This window comes from Tachypleus tridentatus, chromosome 11 (genome assembly GCF_004210375.1).
Source record: "Tachypleus tridentatus isolate NWPU-2018 chromosome 11, ASM421037v1, whole genome shotgun sequence".
Taxonomy (NCBI): domain Eukaryota; kingdom Metazoa; phylum Arthropoda; class Merostomata; order Xiphosura; family Limulidae; genus Tachypleus; species Tachypleus tridentatus.
The window spans coordinates 68,355,290-68,380,252 of record NC_134835.1 but is presented as its reverse complement, the minus strand read 5'-3'; the positions used below and the strand labels follow the sequence as shown (position 1 = coordinate 68,380,252).

Below are 24,963 nucleotides of genomic sequence, written 5' to 3'. Positions count from 1 at the left end.
CAAAGTTCCAATCGTAGAGTTTAAGTGCTTAGGTTAATTGAAACAGTATCTGTCAGATAACCTATTGTGAATGTGTCTAAAAGACGAACTGCACTATAAGGTTAATAAGGGTCCAGCATGGCCAGGTGGTTAGGGCGCTTGACTCGAAATTTGAGGGTCGCGGTTTTGAATCTCCGTCACACCACACATGCTCTCCCTTTCAGCTATGGAGACTTTCTAAATGACAGTCAATCTCACAGTTCGTTTGTAAAATGAATATTCTAAGAGTTGGCGGTGGGTGATGATGACTAGCTGCCTTCCCTCTAGTCTTACACTTGCTAAATTAGGGATAGCTAATGCAGATGACCCTCGTGTAGCTTTGCAAGAAATTTAAAACAAATCTGTTAATATGACATAACATTTATGCATAGTTTGAACATTTTGTGTTAAAATAATAGAAATAAATTGTTGAGTTTCAGGATTGAATAGATTGTACGAACAATGGAGCGATTGAACGACATGCACCCTGTATTGTAATATCACTGACTTGTGATAAATGCAAGACTAACTTCTACATATCGGTAAAAAATTGACTACAACGTTTATTCTAAACAGCAAAAATATAACCTCTATTTAAATCTTACAAATGTATTTAATTCTTACGTAAATTTTGTAATTATCATATAAGTACGCATAAGTAATCTTGTTGTAATTATAAGATAACATACATAAATAAACTTAACATGGTTATTACAAACGTTGCTGCCCCTCATTAGTTTGTTTGTTTGTTTTGAATTTCGCACAAAGCTACTCGAGGGCTATCTGTGCTAGCCGTCCTTAATTTGGCAGTGTAAGACTAGAGGGAAGGCAGCTAATCATCACCACCCACCGTCAACTCTTGGGCTACTCTTTTACCAACGAATAGTGGGATTTACTGTCACATTATAACGCCCCCATGGCTGAAAGGGCGAGCATGTTTGGCGCGACGGGGATGCGAACCTCGACCCTCAGATTACGAGTCGCACGCCTTAACACGCTTGGCCATGCCGGGCCGCCCCTCATTAACATAGCTGTATGTCTACGGACTCACACTACTAGAAACCGGGTTTCGATACCTGTAGTGGGCAAAGCACACATAACCCATTTTGTAGCTTTGCACTGAAATACAAACAAACGTTACACAGGTCCTTGGAATTATGATCCTTGTGTCTGTTTTCAGTCTAGGTCAGCAAACTCATTCATTACACTAAGGTTAACTTTCCATCGTAAATAGCTAATCAATCTGAGCTGTTGTATATGTTTTAGAACTACTTGTTGAAAAAAGTCTGTTTTCTTAGTATGTGTTTATTTACAGAGAAATTGTACTTTAAATACGTACGTGTAAACAAAATTGTTATTTTCAGTTGTGTGGTGTGTTAAAAAAAGTCATAATTACCGATACCTCATCAGCTCTAATAATGTGAACTGTCTCAACTTGTCGGTAAATGTTGATAATCTAATTTGTTATATTAGAAAATCCTGAAAAATGTACTCAAGTGAACAAAATTTTGTTCTCTGGAAGTTTAACGTTTTAGAAAATTACAAGAGTTACTACGATAATGAAAATAAACATATAGAGAATAATAATTTGAAGGTAAAATCAAACATAGGAATATAAAATATAGCTATATTACCGTAAGTGCAGAGTTATCATATAATAATACATGTAGTACATAAAGTTAAACTGTACTACCTTACAACTATCGAAACACGTGCTATGTGTGTAGAGCATCACGCCCTCTGGTAATACACAATGGAATTTTCTAATCCAATTTTGGACACAATCTGAAATTGTGAGGTCAGGAATTATTCACTCACATTCATCGATCTTAGTAACACGCTCTCTGGTGCCACTTCGTGAAACTTTGCCATCACGTGATATCCTGAGAGACAGTTCTTCTCACGTCTTCAGGCGTCTGCATCTTGCCATGTAACAAGGTGGCTAACTGTTAATGTCTGTACTTTTGAATAGACGCAAGGTTTGCATCTAGGTCTCAGAATGCTGTTTTATTACAGTCGTATCGTAACACTAAAAATGCCAGGCCAACTTCAATCGTGATATTCATTCGTGCATGGCAGTGAAGTACAAAAGAAAAGCTACATCTGTCAACGTTAATTATTCCTTACACTTTTGGCTGTTGTCCACTTTAATGGTTAGCAGTATTGGCCAGTAGATCTCGTCTACTCTTTTAATTTGTCCAAAAAACATCAGTCCGAGGAATGTAACCAGTCAAGGTAGGATAAGCAAGCATCTGCACATGATTTAGTATGTCCTGTTACGGATGGCTCCTGGTGACGTAGGAAATATCATACATACATACCATCTTAGGGCTCTTCTTTATGTGAGATTGTAAAGAAAATCTTAAAGCATTTGATGAGATTATGAAGAACACTCTGTAAGAAAACCTGAAATCAAGTAAATGTTTTATCTTCTCAAAATATTTTATTATCTTATTACTTAACAGAATGACTAATAATAATAAACAAGATAAAGTCAGCATGACGAACTGGTCAAGCCAGTGAATTTTAAAGTCATTATTCCAATTCAACATGCAAATTCTTGGTCCTGACTGCACTCTGGTAATCTGACAGGCAAGAGCTCTTACAATTCTGAAAAAATATATATTGAAGTTGATGGATAAATATGCCGCTTTCATTGAATATGTTACCAGGCTATCAGTTTGACTGAGAGAGTACTAAGAATATATAAAAACACGGCATATTTGTATGCCGATAATTCACAGCATATTCCATGAAACTATGTCAACAGTTTTCATATAAACTTCAAGTACTTCTAATCGCAAGTGTACCTTTATTTGTATTACTTAAAATTAGAAAAGTACTTACTACGGAATAAAAGTATATGTTATGGAAACTCAGTTCTTTCTAATAACAAATCTCAGTAATTGTAAAATGGTTTCAATATCTCTTTACAAACATAAACCATTAAATAACATATAGTTAAGACAATAGTTTGTAGATATTTATTTCTTTTCACAGTATAAATAGCTTAACTTATCTTAAAATTATCAGAAGCTAACAACAGTATTAGAAACAAATTTAAAAGGAATCATGACTCTGCCAATCTTTCTAGAGAATATTTAATGAGATATTAGAGGTAAGCCAGATTTTAAGTTTCTTCGAACAGATCAATAATCAGATATATTTATATGTGAAATTCATAGACACGGATGAACGTTTTTTACTTAAAGAGTTCGAAGATGTGGTGATCATATAGATACAATAATTTTACATGTAGGAAGGCCACGTAATCTTGAACGTAACTTAAGTTCGTTCTTACTGTCAGTAGTAAAATATTTAAGCGAAATTAGAAATATATATTATGGTTTCATGATTGTTAATTTGAAGTGCAGAAAACACTGTAGTAAATAAGAGACACGTAGTTTAAAACATTAGAAGCTTTCATGATACTTTACTTGTTTATAACATGACAGATTTTATTGTTTTATTATTTCTATATTCAGAAGAATCGATAATGTAATGTTCCTTTAAGAACTAAGTATAGTTCTTGTTCATGAAATTCAGTAGACTTAAAAAAAATGCCATGTACTTTCAAAGTTTAGTTCAAGTGTCTTCATTTTTACCGGATTCCGTAAAGAAAAAATATACGCATATTAACCATTTTTGACGGAAGTGTCTTTCGTCAATTGTTTAAAGTTGGATATCGAAAGGTGATTATAGCTCGTATTGGATATAGTAGGATATAGTAGGATATAAACATTTTTAAATATTAAATAAAAGAACAAACAATCCCTAGTTCATGTTACTTATGACTTTATTACATATATAAAAATACTTCAAACAGCATCATCTAGATTTCTGGCACGTTTCACAACGGATATCCTTGTTGGTTCCATGAGTGTTTTTTTTCTCTATTGTATTTTCACTACGATAATAAGATAGGAATCTTAAGGAAACACTCTTGTAATTAATCATCGTTAAGAACACACATTCCTATAAAAAATGACATGCTGCAAAATGGCATGTATAAGCTCAACATAAAAATGTTCATTTGAATAAACCTGGCTCTGATTAGATAAAACAAGCAAACTACTTATATATTATTTTGCATAAAGGTAATCATAATAACGAGATAATTTGATACTTTATTTTTATGGTATATGTGACTTTAAAATTCATCAATAGGAAATGTTTGTTTGTTTTAAAATTTTGCGCAAAGCTACAAGAAGGCTTTCGGTGCTAGTCTTCCCTAATTTAACATTGCAAGACTAGAGGAAAATCAGCTAGATACCACCGCCAACTCTTGGGCTACTCTTTTACCAACGAATAGTGGGATTGGCCATTACTTAGTAACACTCCCACAGCTGAAAGGGCGAGCATGTTAATGTGACGGGGATTCGAACCCACGACCCTCGGATTACGAGTCGAGCGCCTTAATTACTTGACTATGTTGGGCGCAATAGAAAATGTATTGGAACTAAATTAATTAATTCTCTTCAACCATACTATAACCTGTATGAAACTATTGTTGATATTCAATTATCTATTTCATTTAATACAAATAGGTTGGCAAAAATCATCCCTAAAACATTGCAGAAAATGGTGCTACAAGGTAATAAACTACTAAACTTTTCATCAGAGCTGCCTTACATTGACTTAAGGGAGAAGTATTAAACTGTTTTACTATGACATAGCGATCATACATGATCAAGATCACTGACAGATAGAACACATATCAGAATAAAGAACTCAGCTTTCCATACATCTGAAAAACAAAGTTGCAAGCTTTTTTGGTTTGTTGGGTTTTAAACTTCGCGCAAAATTACAAGAGAGTTATCTGAGCCAGCCGTCACTAATGTAGTAGCGAGACATCACGACCTACCGAAAATTCTTGAACCACTCTTTTATCAACAGATAGTGGGATTGGCCATCACATTACAATATCCACACGGCTGAAGGAACGAGCATGTTTGAAGGATGGGAATTCAAACCCGCGACTCTTAGATTGGGACATTATCTTCTCCATATCCTTGAGATTGACAGTCATTATGTCTAAGTCTGACCTGATATATGTGGTTGTCACGAAGACGTAGATAGCTACCACATTCCTAAGTAAAACAACACAACATAGCTTGAAATACGGTGGAAATTATAGTTAACAGTGAGAATACCCAAAAACAATCCATTTTAATCTTTATAAGAGAAAATATATTTAATTAGGTATATCAATTATAGAGTTGATTTTCAGCTTCGATTTAAGTAAGTAGCTTCCTCTGATTGAAGTTTAGTATGAGTAACAATAACTAGCATTACAGAAGGACAAGCGGCTGAAAATGATACCAGTTTTTACTCTACTGAGATAAGAGAGGAACTGCCACCAAATGGGAAGAGTTAAAGCACTAGAAAGGAAAGAAGCTTAGCAAAACCAACTTACGTTAACACGGACTATGAACGTGTTGAGTATTAAACACTTTGATCAGAAGAATAACATAAACAAGTAGGCGAAAGTTAAAATTGTCTTTTAATATTTCTTCTGTTATTTTGAATCCAACTTTTTGTTATTTTAATGTTAAGGTCAGCATGAAAAGTAAGGTTCAGTAATACAGCTGTTATGAACAATATCAACGTATGTCATTTCTACTTTCTGAACGTCATTTTACTGAACTATAAAATAAATGTTTTATCGTGTGTAAAGCAGAATTCACGAAAGACATACTAACTAAAATTACTACATTGAGAAATAATTTACTTATAGTTATATGTAAAGTTTGGTGTTATACATAATGTTGTTTACGGATTCTAATATTAAACCGTTTAATTCAAGCTTCATTACCTTCTCTGCAGTTTTTTAGAAGCACACCTTTCCACGATTAATAAAAACAAATGCTACATATTTTCTTCTTTCAATCCATCAATGAAAATCCTTATACGTATGCATGACATCAGACACGTTTGACGAAATTAAACTAAAGCAAGAATATTTTAAGGGCCTATGAAGGAAGTTGTTCTTGCTTCACGAGATTATAATATCGTATCAACTAGTAATAACATTCTACTAAAGTAAAATTAAAATTACAATATGTAGACCAACTCTTTTGTTAGTCTCAAAACAGGAAGAAATAAACTGTTACAAATTATGAATAGGGGCCGAGATTCTTTTTCAATCTGTTTTTGCGGATTGTCGACGATAAATTCGAGCAATAAACAAACAGCATACAGATCTTTAAAATTAAATTGTTGTATATTATTTAAAGATTTAGGTAATCATGTTATCATAAAAATTTTTCTTTTCAGAGCGATAATTGTAAAAAGTATGTTTTGCAAATTAAATATAGAAGTAAAACTATACTACACTGTGTTAAATGTGCACTAAATCGATACTTAAACCACAAAGTGAAAATTATACTATAGCACATTAAACATGTAATACATCAATACTTGTACCACAAAAGCTTGTTTGTTTGTTGGAATTTCGCACAAAGCTACTCCAGGGCTATCTGTGCTAGCCGTCCCTAATTTAGCAGTGTAAGACTAGAGGGAAGGCAGCTAGTCATCACCACCCACTGCAAACTCTTGGGCTACTCTTTTACCAACGAATAGTGGGATTGACCGTACATTATAACGCCCCCATGGCTGAAAGGGCGAGCATGTTTGGCGCGACGGGGATGCGAACCCGCGATCCTCAGATTACGAGTCGCACGCCTTAACACGCTTGGCCATGCCTAGCCACCACAAAAGCACAATCGTCTGTAGAATAATCACATGAGTATCTTCTTCGATATTTGTAAAAACGAAATATTAGGTATGATGAAATCATTTCTGGAGAGGTAATTGTAAAAGTATGTAAGGTAACATATTAGCTTTACTAAAATACTTGCCTCGGTCAAATAATGGATAAATTAAAATGGCATGTGTGATGAAAATTGACACACATTATACATTATATTATAACAGTTCTCTCATTAAATTAATAGTCTTATTTGTAGCTTTTTCAGATACATAAATATATCTAGAAATGAAAACAACAATGTTGATAATGTAATCACACATGTGTTAAATTCGTCATCCTATTGAGCTATTTATTTATAGAAAAACCATCCATCTTAGCAGCGCTAGTCTTAATAAATAGTCTTAATAGTCTTGATAAGTAATACCATCTTCCTATGGAACCTGAGCAAGACAATCCACCTAGTAACACCAACTGGATTTGTAAATCATATGCAATACAGTTAACTATATAAGTGAAACAATTAGGTTGTCCAGAAATAAATGTCATTTTTGAACTACGAAGTTTGGAAAAGTATAAACTAGTGTTGTAAAACATGCTTTAATCAAAGTAAGCACAATTTGCTTAAACACACTTTTGCCAACGTGTAACGATGCTGTTCATGCTTCTACTGTTGAAATCAGAGTTTTTATGGTCAATAAGCTTTATGAAAGCTTCTTCTGCAGCTGCCTGGTTTTGAAAGCGTTTATTGTTCAAAATGTTGTTAAAATGCTCCAAAAATGAAAATATGTAGGGGAAGGGTCTGAGGAATAAGGTGGATGAGACAGAATCTCGATTCCAAATTCGTTCAGTTTTTGGAGCGTCACTCTTGACAGGTCTCATAACGTCGATTTTGTTGATCTTCAGTTAGCTCATGCAGAATCCATTTATCCAACTTTTTCATCTTTCCAATCGCACTCAGGCATTTGGTAATGCTTGATTTGATTGTGCCAACTTTTCTGTAAGCTCACGTATTGTTGTGCGATGGTCTGTATCAACTGCTTCTCTTAATGTGTTTCATCTAAGAATGGCTTCCTTCCACGACCTTCGTGGTCTTCAAGAGTTTCATCTCTATGTCGAAACCTTTGTAACCAATGCTAAACTGTGCGTTCAGTAACAGATCCATGGCCGAATGCCTGGTTGATGTTCTATATAATTTCAGTAGCTTTACATCCAAGTTTGAAGTCGTAGAGAAATATCAGACGAAAAGCCTTCTTGTCTGTGCTGCCTTGGAGGTTGCAAAACTTACTCTGAAAAGAGTTAAAACAGCAGACAATTGATACTCCTTGTAAGCGACAAACGTTAGATTAAACCAACCAACCAACGATAAGTTACTAAATATTCAATGTCATCGTGAGAATTCCGACATTAATTTCTGGACAACCTAATATAAACGTAAGTTGAGATGAAATGAATCTTTACGTGTTTAGTAAAACCATCTATTTATACAATTATTACCATTAGTAATACAATCCACTTATAAAACCTTATCAAAACCATGAGCTTATAAAATCTTGATAACATAATCTTCCAATATAAATATTATCCTCAGCAGTATAAACCTCTTATAAAACTTAAGTAAAACTGTCTGCCTATGGACCCTTAGTAAAAGCCTTCACTTATAGTAATTGGCCCTTTGGTATCAAATTATGGTGTCAGACTTCTCTATTACAGTAGCGTACTCTGTTGTTACTTTGTGGAAATATGATGTTATCTATTTATACAGTTGTACCCCATGGTGTCACTTAAAGGAACTATCATAATTCTTTCTAGTAGGTGGCATTATGATGTTATTTGCATGTGCCCTTCCCCCTCAGTATATTCCCTTTTTATATCACCTAGTAGGTATGTAGCTCTCTGATGTCTGCATAATTTGCATATTATTTAATAGCTATGTAACTCTCAGGTATCATCCTTTTAATCTCTTTCATAGTGATTCTACACTTGAGGCATCATCGTTTGGCATCAGGGTTATCATGATAAATATTGGCCACTTATGTTATTGATTTGTTCTAGTTGAACAGGAATGCTTACCCGACAATAGCTACTACAGATGGAGGGGATAATCTAGTTAATGAATTAATTCAAAATGAACCCAGGTGACAACACCTGGGTATGAGAAACATTTTCACCCTAATGGGTGTAGTTTTCATGGTGACATAATTTAAGTGGTAATTTTGGGCCGGTTACTAGAGAGAAAATCCTCACTGCGACACTTATGACTACTTTCAGATAGTCTGACGAGACATTTCTATCATTTTTGGTTAGACCTTTACAAAATGTTATCCATCTAACAACAAATCCTAGTATTATCTTGCAGCCACACTTATTTCCAGTGAATGGTCACCACCTAGTTTGGTCAGGAAACACATATTGCAGTAAATACTAATGCTTTTGCCTGAACAACATCCATGATGTTAGCTTTATTTGTGGACTGATCCGACAGTGGTGAAGAAATTATCAGTTCTTTGCTGAACATCAAAGATGCAGAGTTAACTAACAATAAGAATCAGCTAAATGCTTGGCAGATGCCAACCAGCCAGTCAAAATACGATGTCAATAATTTGCTAATCAGAAAATTAGGCAAGATTATCAGAACTAACCATCTGATGAGCAGGCCCAGGATGAATAGCAACATGTAGCGGGCACTACAGTGGATGTTCCATAAGTTTGATAGAGCCCAAAACATGCTTGGGAATTGGCTTGAAGGAGCACAGCAAACTGTTTGCAACAAATAGTTTAGGTGTCAATCCAGTCCTGATATAAGTGGGTGAAGCTTTATATGTGTCAATTATGGTAAAGAATGAGAGTTTAGATCATTAGTAGATACTAGGGTGACAATATCCTCAGTTCACCTTGCAATTTCTCATTTCCTCCAAGTTAGACCAATGCTATGGCCAGGAGATGTTTTCTAGCAAATGACAATATATCAGAAATTAGAGTAGATGTCAATCTCTGGATTAGCTTAGGGTGTGTCATCTACAAAATGGCAGCAGTAATTTTTAACCTTTGATCTGGATTTCATATCCTTGTGGTATGCATATAGTGGTGCTTGTTCATCAATTTTGCTTGCACAACATCTGTAGTGAAATCCCATGGAAAGTAATCTATCACTGAACTGATGGAACCCAGGAGCCTCCCAGTGGCTCAACATTAAGTCTAAAAATTTATAACATTAAAAGTCGGATTTTGGTACCCATAGTGAGCACAACACAAATAGCCAATGAAAATTAGACTGCATGAATGTATGCAGTAGAGGGAATAATACTGTGTTTTCTGTATAACAAAGCTACACTGAACTATCTGCTGTGTATACTAATGGGAAACGAGCTCCTGATTTCAGTATTGTAAATTCATAGATTTTCCACTGTCCCACTAGATAACAGGAAATAATAGTACCTTATATGCACAATTAGTATTATATGGCTTAAAGTAGATGAAGTTCATAGTATTGGTGCCATGTAATACAGTTATATAAGCCATAAATGACATGAATTGTTTTCTGTCCAGTTATTTGTCCCATAAGGGATGGAACCCCAGTATCACTTTGTAATTATGGATAATTGTTTATATAGTTGAATGCTGGAATCGTCGTAGACACAATAATCAAAGTAGGAGTAACTGATTCTAGCAGTGATTCTAGGGTTACATTTGTAACACTTTGGCCCAAAGCACATGTTAGTTACCAACACATCTTATGGCATTAGTTGAAAACTGCGCTAACAGTCTAGCCCCATTGAAAATAAAAGTAACTCAGCTACTTCTGTCATGAATATCCTATTGTATTTTTAAGCCTACATAACTGATGATTCAATACCGTATATGTGTGTGTGTGTGTGTAAGTGACGCATCTGATAAAGCAACTGCCACACAGGCTTTTATAGAGCACTAAAGAAATGGAAAGCACTGAACTACAGTGGATGCTGCATGATGGAACCATGGAACCTTTGAAGTGTTCTTGATAGTCTCTAACAGTAATTGTCAGGAAAAAAATAAAAACAATAAATCATGTTGGTACCTTTCCTTTACATGAACAAATGAATGCCCGGATACAGTGAAAGGTTTTATGTCAATTGTATTCCTTGGATTTGACATCCAGATACTGGAAAGCCGAACTGGATGACATAAACAATTCTATGACAAATTTAAACACATTCAACCTGTGTAATACATCAATAACTTAGGAGCTGATGGAGCTTAAAATCAAAGAACTTACGTAATTAAATTTTATGATATTTGGAAATATTATCGAGTTTGCATCTGAGAAGCTGAAGATAGTATTCCATTGCAAATAAAAAGCAGGCTTTAAAACTGGAACAACAAAATTCTTTTTTGAGGTGGAGTTTTTGGTTACATTGTGAGTATTGTAGAACTCAGCTAAGATAGACGTTGTGAAAGATTGTTTTTACCGACGAAAAAGCGAAAAGTTCACAGTTTCTCTGGTTTTATATGATATTGGTGATGATTTATGACCAACTTAATCAAACTAGATTGTCTAGCTACATGGTGAGATGTCATCAGTTTATGAAATGTTTTGATCATGAAAACCATGTGAGAGTTGAAATCATGCTACTCAGCAGTAAAATTAATGTTAAGTCACTTGCAAACTCTTTTTCTTAACCTGAAGATGACCTAGGAAGGTCGAAACGTTGTTCTCTTCTTATTAATAAAAACTTTAATACCCATACCAGCCGTTCTGAGAAACATTTTATTTCAAGTGGGTTTCTCGTGATCAAGGATGAATAATCCAGATTAGCATGAACACTTCTTGCTATCCAGCAAGGTAAAGTCTAACCAGCACTGGTAGAAGACTACAGTAAGGATACACGCAACCTATTATACCTGTACAGGCAGTAGCAACTGTATGAACACGTTCCATTCTGTTTCTATACACCAGGAAATATAATTCCTTGATCACTGATATGAGACTTGTGCCATACAGATACAAAACCAGTAAAAAAGATAAACACCAAGAGATAATTTTTGTTCTTTTCTCTTTCTATATAGCAGCTCTTAATATCACTGGTTAAGACTTGGATAATGTGAGAATTCATAAGTACGTACCCATTCCCGTTAATCACTTCAAAAAACGGACTGAAACTAACTTACTCATTAGTCTGTTCTCTAGTATGGAAAGTAAATGATGTGTTAACAGGAGCTGGTTGTCAAAAAATAGAATATTATAAGAAATCCACATAGGTCGAGAAGTTGACTTCAATAGTCAACTTGGTTTTATAAAGTATTAGGTGTGGTTAAGATTCGTACTTTACCTTACCATTCATACTGTGGTGTTTGACGGAATGAGTAATACAAACTACGAAACTGATGTGTGCAAAATTTGATTATTTTACAGAACCAAATAAACAAACACGCGTCATGTGTAAAAATGGCATACAGAGTAATGGAATGGGGATCTAAACGGTGTTCACTGAAAACATGTTCATATTTGGACAGGTATATGATTCTCCATCATAAGCAATTCTTCAGCGTCTGCAAGATTATGTAGAGTGGCTAAGATTGATGATGGTCAATGCACACGAGTTTGCCTGACAACAACTAGAGAAGGTGGCACTATAAAGGAATAAGTGCTAAGACTGGTCATTGAAATAATGGATGTTTCAACGCACCATTTGGGTGCAACTGTGATAGATACTAGAAACGTGAAAGCAACTTGGATCCACCTGTGTTGATGCATAGCTGATACTCTAACAAGTCGGCCATCTAATGTATAAATTACAATATACGCAAAGTGTGGAAAAGTGTGCATAGCGTATCAGTTAACTGCTTCCATGTGCCAAAGAAGAGCCCTTATTGCATTGGATTTTTCAGGAAGTTGGTAAATATACTTGTAGTTAAAAAGTCATCTGAATTATAATGATTCTTTATTTTGAGAATCCTATATTATGTATACGTAAACCAAGTCTGATGGCTTTTGGATGACACTGTCTTCACCACCAGCTATATATTCGGTATGTAACTGAACACTACTGACGTGGTTCTCTAGAAAGCCACAAGGAATCTTTGTAAACTACTACAGGACTTGTCAAAGTACATAACAAATATATTTGTAACCAGAAAACGGTGTATGATCACAAATGGTTAAAAGTTACTTGAAATCACTTATGAATGTTTTCAAAACAAATGTTTAGACAAATAAATCAATCACACAGAATACATTAACATGTAAGAAGAAGATAAAAAGGAGACAACAAAGACATACAGATAAATCATTGGATTTACCCATTAAAATGTTGATTATATGATTAACTGTAGTAACTGACACAGAAAGTATTATTGGAAAATGTACTGTACCTGTTATTTTCATGAATATTAACAAGATAACATTTGATTTTAAAACTAAAACAGACACCAGGTCGTACATTTTTCATAGAAAAAACTCACGTTGTGGCTAGAAAGAGAAAAATGCAATTTTCTTTGTTGTTCAGAAGTTTTGTTTTTTTAATTTTGCACAAAGCTACTCGAGGGCTATCTGTGCTAGCCGTCCCTAATTTTGCAGTGTAAGAATAGAGGGAAGGCAGCTAGTCATCACCACCCACCGCCAACTCTTGGGCTACTCTTTTACCAACGAATAGTGGGATTGACTGTCACATTATAACGCACCCACCGCTGAAAAGGCGAGCATGTTTGGCACCACGGTGATGCGAACCCGCGACCCTCGGATTACGAGTTGCACGCCTTAACGCGCTTGGCCATTCCGGGCCTGTTGTTCAGAAGAACACAATTTTACCATATGCTAAATATTAACGCGAGATTTACTTGACATTTCTTATAAGTAGAGTAAAGAAAATATTTCGAGTTAATCAGGGTGAAATATGAACGAGCAGATGAAATTATCAGTAACACATGAAATTCACAAGTTATGGTTTAGATGTCACAATAGTATAGAAACGCAAATACGCAAAAAAATATCTTAATATGTATTCTATAAACGACGATATATTTAAGACACGGAAAAAGTTGATTTATATTTGGAAGGTAAATATTTGTAATTTAGTGTAGGTCTATTTAAAACATTTATTGTCTACCGCCAGGTGGCAGTAATAGGTAATTACAAAAAATTGATAAGAATAATTTGATTCATATTTCTACATTACTGAAACCTACGAAATCGTTGTTTTGGAGTTAGCTGCGATAAGGAATTGAGAAAACTAGTGATAAATGTTGCAATATATATTTTTTCTTCTGTCCTCGCATGCTCATTGTCCAATATGTCGAAATACGACAAAAGCTTTAGCCCAGCATGGCAAGGTGGGTTAAAGCGTTCGACTAGTAATCTGAGGGTTGCGGTTCGAATCCCGGTTACATCAATCATACTCGCCCTTTCAGTTGTGGGGGCGTTGGTAAAAGAGTAGCCCAAGAGTTGGTGGTGGGTGGTGATAACTAGCTGCTTTCCCTCTAGTCTTACCTTGCTAAATGAGTGACGGCTAGCGCAGATAGCCTTCATGTAGCTTTGCACGAAAGTAAAAAACAAACAAACGACAAAAGCTAAAACATAAAGGCGTGAATAATAATCCAAGTACGAAGATAGGAAGTTTCATAGGTAAATTAGTTGTTGGAAAAAGTGATTAGGAGTGATTTCTTGTCCTCAACAATTCTCTACGAAGCAAATGCACAGAATGTAGTTGCAAAATTATCAGGGGGTAAAAGTGAAATTTGGGAAACATATATAAATGACAAGAACCAAATGGAAACTGTAAAGATACTTCAAGAAGTGTATCAGAACTCAAGAGTAAAAAATAGAACGCGTAAATAAAGCGCAAACACATGGGTAGAATGTTATATTAGCTGAAATAAACTTGGCAGCACATTTGTAGAACATAATGTTCCAGTTTATTTATAATGCTAAACATGCAGTACCTGTGTTGACAAATATTTTTTTTCGGACTTAAATATTGAAAAAACGTATTAATAAGATAAACAAATTGGATGGCTTTCTGCAAGCAAAACAAGCAAGAAACAACAAAGATGATAGAAAAGTTATTTATTGTAGTAATTGTAGTCGTTGTTTTAAAGTTGTTTTTTAAGTCAATATTATAGTTCAAAGATAGACTTAAATTGACTGCTTGTTCCTGTTTATAAAGTATCAATCATTTCTCTTTTAATAGTGAATTCTTCTTTGTATCAGAATCAAAGTTGTTTAGTCACTGGCGTTTCATTTCACTGGTTTAGGACAATTAAACGTTTGTTTTCAACGTCTCTACCATCTAGTTCTTATTTTACTCCATAGATGTCTGTAGTTGTATGCTGAAACATCTGACGTCATATATTTTTTTATACAAATGTTTGTTTGATTGTGGAGTAGGATCTGTACTCCAAAATTCAAGTAACACGTATCTGTTTTATTTAACATTACGTTTTTTAGCACACAAGAAAAGTTATCATGATTTGTCAAGGTTGTGATGACCCCTTCGTTCTACTGCTCTGGATGTTAATATTACAGCATATTATAAGGAACTTCACGTTACTTTGAAGTTTGACGCCTACTTGTTCTTTCCTTTAGTTCGTTTTACACTGTACAAAATTAATGTGTTTTAATTATAGTCAATATGCTTAATGTAAAGTTACAAATCGTAAGTAGACGCAATCAGGTCTATACAGTATTGTCTTTTCAGCAAAATATGTAATTTTTCAGTTAGTGATGTACATCCATATGAAAGAAAGCTCTAGAACTGGAAAGTTTGTGGATTGATAAAAATGTTATATTTCGCCGTGGTGCTTCAGCCTGTAAGTTGTGTTTTTAGATTGTAAAATTAACTGGAGACTTGGGCTCACTTTAAGTGCTAATTTTGTTTAATACAACACTGTAGATGTGTTAAGAAGTACTGTATTATTATCAGTTAGCATTAAGGTTAGACTTTTTTTCTACTTATTTTAAGACATACTTCCCACTAACATAGCGGTATGTGTGCGGACTTACAGCATTCGAGCTCGGGTTGTGATTCCCGTTCTGGGTAGACTATAGATATTCCATTGTGTAACTTTGTGCTTAATTTTAAACAAACAAATTATAAAACGTTGTGTGTTATATCATTATGATTTAATTCAACACATAATTGTAAATTATCAGTCAAATTTAAACACTCTAAATTTAAGTACTACTTTTATTGCCGAGTTTTTTAAAGCTATCTGGTTAAAATAACTCAAAGTTCAGTACACTTAGCAATCAAAAATTAGTTTATTTCTCCCTTTAATGATTGCACAAGCTTAAACATCTGTACACTATCGTAACTTATTGTAAGCCTACGTTAAGAATGATATTTGAAACTTAATGTACTATATTTGAAACATCCATTCACTTTCTAACCAGTCTTTTAGTCCTTGAAAATGTTGTATTTACATTCTACAGCTTTTCTAGTTATCTCTAAGATGTGCTTAATCTTTATGTCATGCACGTTGTAGCTAACGTTTAAAGTGAGCAAATTACAACATTATAAACATAACTTATAGCACTATTACCTGTATTATAAAATTCCTTGAACAATTCTAACACAAATAATAATAGTAAAATACTACACTAAAATGCCATTTATCAAGTCTTTCTGGACACATTATATTCTGAAGTCTACGATAAACAAATGTGATAGCATCTTGTCACTTGTTGTCACTTACCATTCTCTTGCTTCGGGAGACCTTTCTGGGTAGATGACCAGGTAAATCTACTGGAGGCTTCATCCTTGGTGATTTTCTAGGAGTGGTATCTTCAGGAACTCCAAGATTCTCTGCACGTTGAGGCTCTGCTGAGATACTCAGTTAGTATATTCATACTAATAATGTACCTTCAAAAATATCACAGTGAATGACCTTTCTTTGGCTTGGATTACTTCACCTCTTAAAACCTACTTAACATTAGAGTTTGTCTTCTTTCACGAAGGGAGCTATGGAACTACTCAACTACATTATGTCAGACAAAATATCAACACTTTCAGCAATGATTTTTTTTTGTTAAAAGCCAATTTAAGACCTTCCTAAATAAAATAATGTATGATATCTCTATTCTTCTCAATCAGGTGAATTCTTCTAACTACTAATCCTTCATGACATACTAAAATATTTAGTTCCACTATGTCAAGGTTATTAGATATAGAATTATTACAATTAACTCCTGATACGAATGTCTCACTATTAGCAACAAATGTTGTAATGGTGTTTTTAACGGGTTCTTTTAAATTATATGGTGAAAATAACTCAAACTTCAGACCATACAGCAATCACAAATAAGTTTATTTCCTCATTTAATGTTTCTTATGGCTTGACAAATGGTACATTTTTGTGGACCTGTGTTATAAATGATGCTTAAGTCTCTTAAAAATACAAGGACTATTGTAAAATTAAATCAACTTACTATACTGTTCTCTTAAAATTAAATTTCTTAGTAACTTCTCGATGCTTTAAAGGAAGTTGATTTTCTAGATATTGCTGGGACTTGCGTGGTCTTAACGTCAGGCACCAGCTAGCCAGCACCTAAGTTAAACAACTTATAATATCATAAATGTAGCTAGTTATAATACGATATGCTGTAAAAAATAATAAAAATAATAAAATAAAATAGTAAAAAAAATATATATATATATACGGCCATTCTAACTACAGAAGTAATTAAAATATTGTACTCATGATTTTTCGTTATTTCAGACATTCAAGTATAATCAAATATTATCATTATTTTTTCTAAAATACTCCTTAGTATTTTTTATTAATTCAAGTTTTAAGACTTGGTTCAGAATGGTCCGGTAATTAGCCGGTTTTCCTTATGGTTTGAAAATATCGAGCCTTTTTCTTGCTGCTAATAAACCTGCTCTTTTAGCCACAGGAAGTGCCAGTTGTATCTTTACGTTATGGCAGTGCGACTGAAGCTACCTACTACTGACCTAATTTAATTGTTAATTAGAGGAAAGTCAACTGGCAGGCAGCACTACTGCCAATTTTAGGCTACTTTAGCATTAAATTAAAAAGCCAACATTTGCGGGCGATTGTAACAAGTTTCCGTCACACAATCCCAACATGTCCAATCTGGACACCAGAAGAATCTTGCAAAACACCAAAACATTATAAAACGTATATATCACTGTTTGGAACCTAGAAAAGTATTTTTATACCAAATCTTCTGTAAGTTGATTGATATAAACACAAACAGTTCACAAAATTCCCAAGTTGTGGTTAGCTTTCTGAAAAACTAAGCAAAATATAAACTTCCAAAATTGTGTATATCTTTGTTTAGAATCTGTAAAAAGTTTCTTTTTACCAAATCTCATGACTGTTGACTGAAATATAACGAAATAATTGTCAAAAACCCTGAAATTATGAATTTGCGGCATTTTGACTCCTTAATAGCTACTACTGAAAATAGGCAAGTCCAACATTTTGTTCGTCAATGTGTGGGCCTGTAGAATAGTATCCTTATGCTAAATCCCATGTAAATTGGTCAATGTGTAGCCAGTAATTGATATAAACTCCCAAAATTTAGATTTTTCTTATCTCTGACCGTATAAAAGGACGTAAAATGGGTAATCTAAATGTTTTTGTATGATAATGTGTTTGGCTCATGTGAATTTCTATTTGTGCCAATTGGTTCTTGATTTCTGTAAATATGACCCTACAGCTGTCCAAAATACACATTTTTGGATTGTTTGACCTCTATACCATAAAATCCTTTAAAAGGTCTAAATCGAACGGACGGTGTCCAAACTTATTAGACCAAGTTATAACCTTGTCAGGTTCCAAGTCAATTTTCTGAGAATGAGGTGTTTAAAGGAAAAAGAAACAACAGAAGTACAGTATTTTACTGTGAATATATACTTGAAAATTTGCTGTTTTTGTGTAGTTTCACTTTGTAACTTATAACTTCCGTAACTGTATTCTTTAGTGTTAAATAAACCATAAATTTACTTTTTCTACATCGAGTAAGTTTTAAGTTACGGAAAGTTGTGACAGAAATTGGCATGTTTCGAACCAGCAACCCTCTGATTGCAAGGCAAATGCTATGTCAGATTTTTAACCACGAAAAAAACGTACAACTTTAAGTTCTCTAATCAATTTTTAATAAAGAAAACAAAAGCAATAATGTAGCATTAAAATATGCATCCTTCATTCAAGGAACAAAGGAATTTTTGTGTAAGAGAAAAGCACGGTGTGTATCACACAATTTACCATTCCACCACCGAGTGACGTTAACATAACCTTATAAATTATCTTTTACGTTATATTTTACGTCCTAAAAATAATATAAAAACATAATCCACGATCGATTATGTATAAATAGGCTGTGACTGGAGTATTGTTTTCATATGACACAAGAAGAAAACAATGTTTGAAATAATTCAACTGACCACAAAAAAAAGGCTTAGTCTCTAATAACTCTAGGCTTTTTTTTTTTTTTAATGTCCGGAAAATGTAGCTATGTTTATCAGTTGGCAATATTTTCACTTCTTATTCACATGAGTAAGTTTTCTCTTGTTCCTTTCGAAAAATGCTTACAAATTGTAAAACTTTCCCTTCACTCTTTTGGAGGGTGCACACTTGACGTTGCTCAAACAAGTATTTAAAAGGCTCATTATGTTATGCGGATAGTTTTTTTGTGTGTTTATAGTTAAGCACAAAGCTGCAACCTGGGTTTTAGCGTTAAGCCCTCATAACCAACTCTGTGCCGTTGGCGGCGACATACAGATGGCACCACACCCGGAAACAACATGCTGTTTGCATAGACTATGAGTTTATTTAACTTCACAGATAATATTAGCTTTTAAAATTTGTTGCTTAAGTAAAACTAATTTTACGTAGTTGAAGTTTATTTTATATTACGGATTGTATTAACGTATTAAATTTAAATGATCATATACATAAGTATGAAATTCCAAGAAATACTTTTCTTTCACTACTACCACACGTAGATATAAAACAAAAAATTCAACATATTAAAATCTTCACATTATTAATACAGAGAAGTTATATAAAAATATTATTAATTTTAATTCTGACAACAGTTTATATTTATATATATATGTATAAATATAAGATAATTCTATAAAGATCTGTTAAAACTTCATTAAGAAGTGGATTTAGAGAGATGCATATCAAACAACTGCAGTTACTATTTCTCCAGTGTGGTCCCCGTGGATCAACGATAAATCTGAGAGCTTGCAATGTTAAAATTGGGTTTCGATACCTGTGCTATGTAGAGCACAGATAGCCCATTATGTACGCTTGAAAGTTATAAACCCAGCAGAAAGATTAACAGCTGAGCACTTTATGGAAAGTAAACATGTTTTGTTCGTTTTGAACATTGCGCAAAGCTAAGCGAGAGCTACCTGTGTTAGTCGTTACTAAATTAATGGTGTAAAACTAGAGGGAAGGCAGCTAGGTCATAGCCACCCACCGCTCTTGGGCGTAGAGAAATCACGTACAGTACAAGTAAAAGCTCTTAAACACCTAACAAGCTTTTTTGAAGAACTACTGCTAACTAGATAAGAGAGATATTTTCACAGAATATGGGAAACCATTTGACAATTGAAAGTCATCCAACATCTCAAAAATCAAGGGTTATTCAATTGTTTTAGTCATTGGTTATTTGATCAAACATCTAGCTAAGGAACCATGGGTCACAACACCCTACCACCCAATACTTACTTGACTTAATATCATATAATGCAGTGGTTACATTGCAAGTTGAATATCAATTAATAGCTCAGAAAAGAATAAATGTTACTGCCTTTTAGTCATTTTTATTTTAAATAACTATATGTCCAAGCTGCTAATCCGGTAATTAATTCCAACCATAACGATCAAGAGATCACAGGCAAAACTTGAGCTTTCCTGCACCTCTTGAAATGCATTATAAGAGAGATATTTTCACAGAATATGGGAAACCACCCACCGTAGAGGCGTCACAAAATTACGGCTGAAAGGGCAAGCAAGTTCGGTATGACAAGGATTTGAAATTGCGACTGCCAGATTACGAGTCGAACGCCCTAACCACTTGGCTAATAAAAATGTTATAAAAGAAAAACATAGCATATCTGATTAACATGAACTAAAACAAGTACGAAAATAGCTTAATACTTGAGTTGGTAGAATGCATAAAAAACACTCCACGCTTGTACAGTGGTAAGTCTACGGATTATAACGCTAAAATCAGAGGTTCGATTCCCCTCGGTGGCTTCAGCAGATAGCCTCCTGTGGCTTTGCTATAAGAAAAACACACACACACACATAGTAAATATTTTATACTCTTGTAGTGGTCTAATAAAGCTTTGTGTGATAATATAAAAAGCCTATTTATCTATCCAGATGTATCAGGCAATCTTATCATAAACAGAGGATTAACTCTATGGCTAATGTACAATGAGAAAAATACATGTTGTAAGAATTTAGATGTATAAATCTGTACTTTGTTCATTCAAACAAAATAATAATTTGTGGGCTTAATTCGCAATAATATGCTGTTGTGCGCAAAATAAATAATTTTGTACTCATAATAATATTCTTATCCTGTATCTCTAACGCGTGAAGATGTGTGCTTTTAAATTTATCTATTGTTCCTTTGTATAGTGAATACATGCCTGAAGTATTCTCATGCTAAATGTGTCTAAATGTAGGTGTGTACATTATGTTAAATACCAAGTGGTTGATTGCCTCGATATAGCGGTGTTCATATAAAATGGTAAACTCAATAACAAGTACTAAACATGCACAACTTATTAAAGAATAACAACATTATTAAATCTGAGCTTTCAATCTAACAGAAGATCTTATTTAGATCCATAAATGAAAAAAAATGACTTTAAGAGTGCTAATACATCTTTTTTTGTTTGTTATAATATCACGGTTTTATAAACAACTTCGAAATAGAAATAAATTTTTTTTGTATTGCTTGATCTGTGACTCACCCTTCTTGTATTTTTTTTTGATATATAGCTCTAAAGAAGAGCTGTTATCAGCCTGAAAGCTTAGGCTTAGCAAAGTTTTCGTTTTTATTATTACCATTTTGTTCAAGTTTTGCCGTAGAAGCTTTGATTTGATTTTTATTATTAGTTTTCCTTGCTTTGAAGTATGTTATCCTGTATCTAATAGTAATCTCACCAGCCACTGTTATATTTAGTATTTTACGGATTTATAACCAGTGCCATGAAACATATTTTATTTCACTTTTTCTGCGAGATAAATATTTTAAGTGTTTTGAAAAATAAATTTATTTCGAGAAATGAAAAAAAAAACTTATTCAATAACTAACACTTGGTATAGACCTATGACCAAAGCTAGTGATATTTAAAAACTATATTTTAATGGTTGTACGTCTGTTAATTTTATATTAAAAGATGTTTGAAAATGTCTTTTGGTAACATTTACTTTTCTCATCAAAAATGTAGTAGGCTTAGTAGTCTTGTAGAGAGTAAAGAAGTCCAGTAAACTTATTATTATAGGATACTTTTAATATCTGAATGTTTTATTCTGTAGAGGGAGTTTTTGTATATGATCTAATTATTATGCAAAGCATAAACATTCCATAAAGATTTAGGCGATGATGCATCTTGAATGTTCCTGAAATATTGTACAATATACAAACGCCAGAATGAGTGAATAAATATTAATGAATCATTTCAAAGTTTTTTTGATAATCAGACAGTTTGAGTTAGTTTATTCGTTTCAGTCATCTAGTAATTTATTTGGTTAGTGACTGATCAGTTAGTCAGTAAAATAATATATTTGCAACTTCTGGAAGAATATAACAGTTGGGCTCTGGAACATCAGCAATTGCTATCAACAGTTTAATCTGCAGTGGTCCAGCCAACTAAAGCCAGGAGTAAGGGCTCTAGCAAATGCTCAATGTCCATTTAGAAGAAGAGATACTACAATACAGCAATCAAGGAAGCTACTTTCTACTGAAGAGACTGGACATCGTTGTTATATGTGCATGCGGCACAGAGGTAGCTTGGCCCTCGTTGTACAGGGTTACGTCTATTACTAAGACAAGTTTGACCTTTTACATATGAGATGCTCCATTATGGAACACGTGTAAGTACATCCAGCATTTGAATAAACTGTAGTTGTATGTTGCAGGTGAAGTACTAATGCCTTGATTACCAGAAATTGGAACTGAGTCTGAGAAAGATGAAGATATTATTATGAAGTATTTTAGTTTAGTTTATGAGGATGATAAAAACTGCAAGTACTTGTCTAGTTGCGGTCAATGAGTCAGATGAGAATGCATTTCAAGAGGTGCAGGAAAGCTCAAGTTTTGCCTGTGATCTCTTGATCGTTATGGTTGGAATTAATTACCGGATTAGCAGCTTGGACATATATTTATTTAAAATAAAAATGACTAAAAGGCAGTAACATTTATTCTTTTCTGAGCTATTAATTGATATTCAACTTGCAATGTAACCACTGCATTATATGATATTAAGTCAAGTAAGTATTGGGTGGTAGGGTGTTGTGACCCATGCTTCCTTAGCTAGATGCTTGATCAAATAATCAATGACTAAAACAATTGAATAACCCTTGATTTTTGAGATGTTGGATGACTTTCAATTGTCAAATGGTTTCCCATATTCTGTGAAACTATCTCTCTTATCTAGTTAACAGTAGATAACTGTTAGGTGTTTAAGAGCTCTTACTTGTACTGTACGTGATTTCTCTTTATACTGTGAGGGTTTGTTTGTTTGTTTTTGAATTTCGCACAAAGCTACTCGAGGGCTGTCTGTGCTAGCCGTCCATAATTTAGCAGTGTAAGACTAGAGGGAAGGCAGCTAGTCATCACCACCCACCGCCAACTCTTGGGCTACTCTTTTACCAACGAATAGTGGGATTGACGGTCACATTATACGCCCCCCACGGCTGGGAGAGCGAGCATGTTTAGCGCGACGCGGGCGCGAATACTGTGAGGGAGTTGAGCTCTCTCACAATGGTATAGGTCTTATTTCATTTAGGTTACTTCTATATACTTTTCTGCTAATTTGTTCGAGAGTATCAAACTGTGCAAGAAAAATACAGTGTCAGAGTGTTGTACAGTTGGCAACCATTCCTTGACAATAAACGACTACTTGTTATAAACAATTTTTTGCTAAGGTTACTTTGAATATACTGATGTGTAAAAGAAAAAAAAGGACAAGAAAAATTTCTGATGTTTGTTTTATAGTCTAAATTTGGCTAACTGTGGCAGTAATTTATTTAATGAAGTTTATAAAACGAGTTTTGAAGCTCATTACTTACAGAGGTAAATACAAAACTGTAACTAATGATTGAGGGTTAAGGAAGTAGCCAGTGTGTGTTACTGTAGCAATAGTATGTGAGCCCATTTCTGTCTTGTAAAAGCTACTAGTATATGTAAACATATATAAAACTTGGAGACATGTGTGGTAATAAACATTTGTGAATTTGTGCAAGCGAGGATTAACACACATATATGAAGCTTTACACGGCCACTCATGAGTGCAGTATAATACAAAATAAATCAATTTCTGAGAATATAACTGGTACAAAAGTTTTGAATAAAAATTTTAAAATTAACTAGACGACTACGATATAAAATTTTGAAACCAAATGTGGTTACTGGCCTGTGAAACATTATTTGAAAAAATACACGTCTGGACAATTGCAAGAAACCACAGATGGACGTGTGTTTCATGAATGGAGACCATATACATTGCAGTCAGTAAGGTATAAAGTAAACTTTACAAACAGTACCAAATGGCATAAGAAACGTGCAAATATGGTGCGCCAACTGTTATATTTGATTATGTATTTGAATGTTTTCGATCATAGAAACAGAAGTATTTAAAAAATACGCAGTTTTCTGGGCATTTCCTAAATTTTTCGACTACAAGGTTAGCTGTGATACATGAAATTGCAAACGTGCACACAGATACAGTGGTACTTTCATGCCGAGACTTTCTGGTTTCTTTCTTCTGTTTTAATTGTTTATGTGTAGAAAGTCAAAAAGGAAGAAAGATGGCTGTTTTAATATTGCCCCTTTGTTGTAGATACCTATCTTTGCAGTCTTACTCATAATTTCTGTCCTGCCAGACTTAGGCTTCGATTTATATAACAAATAAGTGGTTGTAGAGGTATTGTAGTAGGGGTCCAGAGTAGTTTTGGGCAATCTTCATGACTAAAGTGATCTTGGAGAGCACAGATATAGATTGAAGTCAAGATCGAGACGTAATGATGCCTATATTGATCGA

At 33.9% G+C, this 24,963-nt stretch overlaps 1 protein-coding gene across 3 annotated transcripts in view; it reads right to left on the bottom strand.

Moving 5' to 3' along the window:
* Positions 1-820: 820 nt before the first annotated feature.
* Positions 821-24,963, bottom strand: part of LOC143232378 (uncharacterized) — a 36,981-nt gene continuing 12,838 nt past the window's right edge. The window contains exons 2-3 of one of the 3 annotated variants that reach the window (XM_076467724.1): positions 16,397-16,521; positions 821-2,424 (exon numbers count right to left, since the gene is read on the bottom strand). In XM_076467724.1, the coding sequence (XP_076323839.1) occupies positions 2,344-2,424; positions 16,397-16,521 (206 nt within the window). In that variant the 3' untranslated portion in view covers positions 821-2,343. Of the gene's footprint in view, positions 2,425-3,818; positions 3,926-4,901; positions 5,109-16,396; positions 16,522-24,963 lie in introns of those variants that run through there. The other 2 variants (XM_076467725.1, XM_076467723.1) reach the window with 2 other exon arrangements.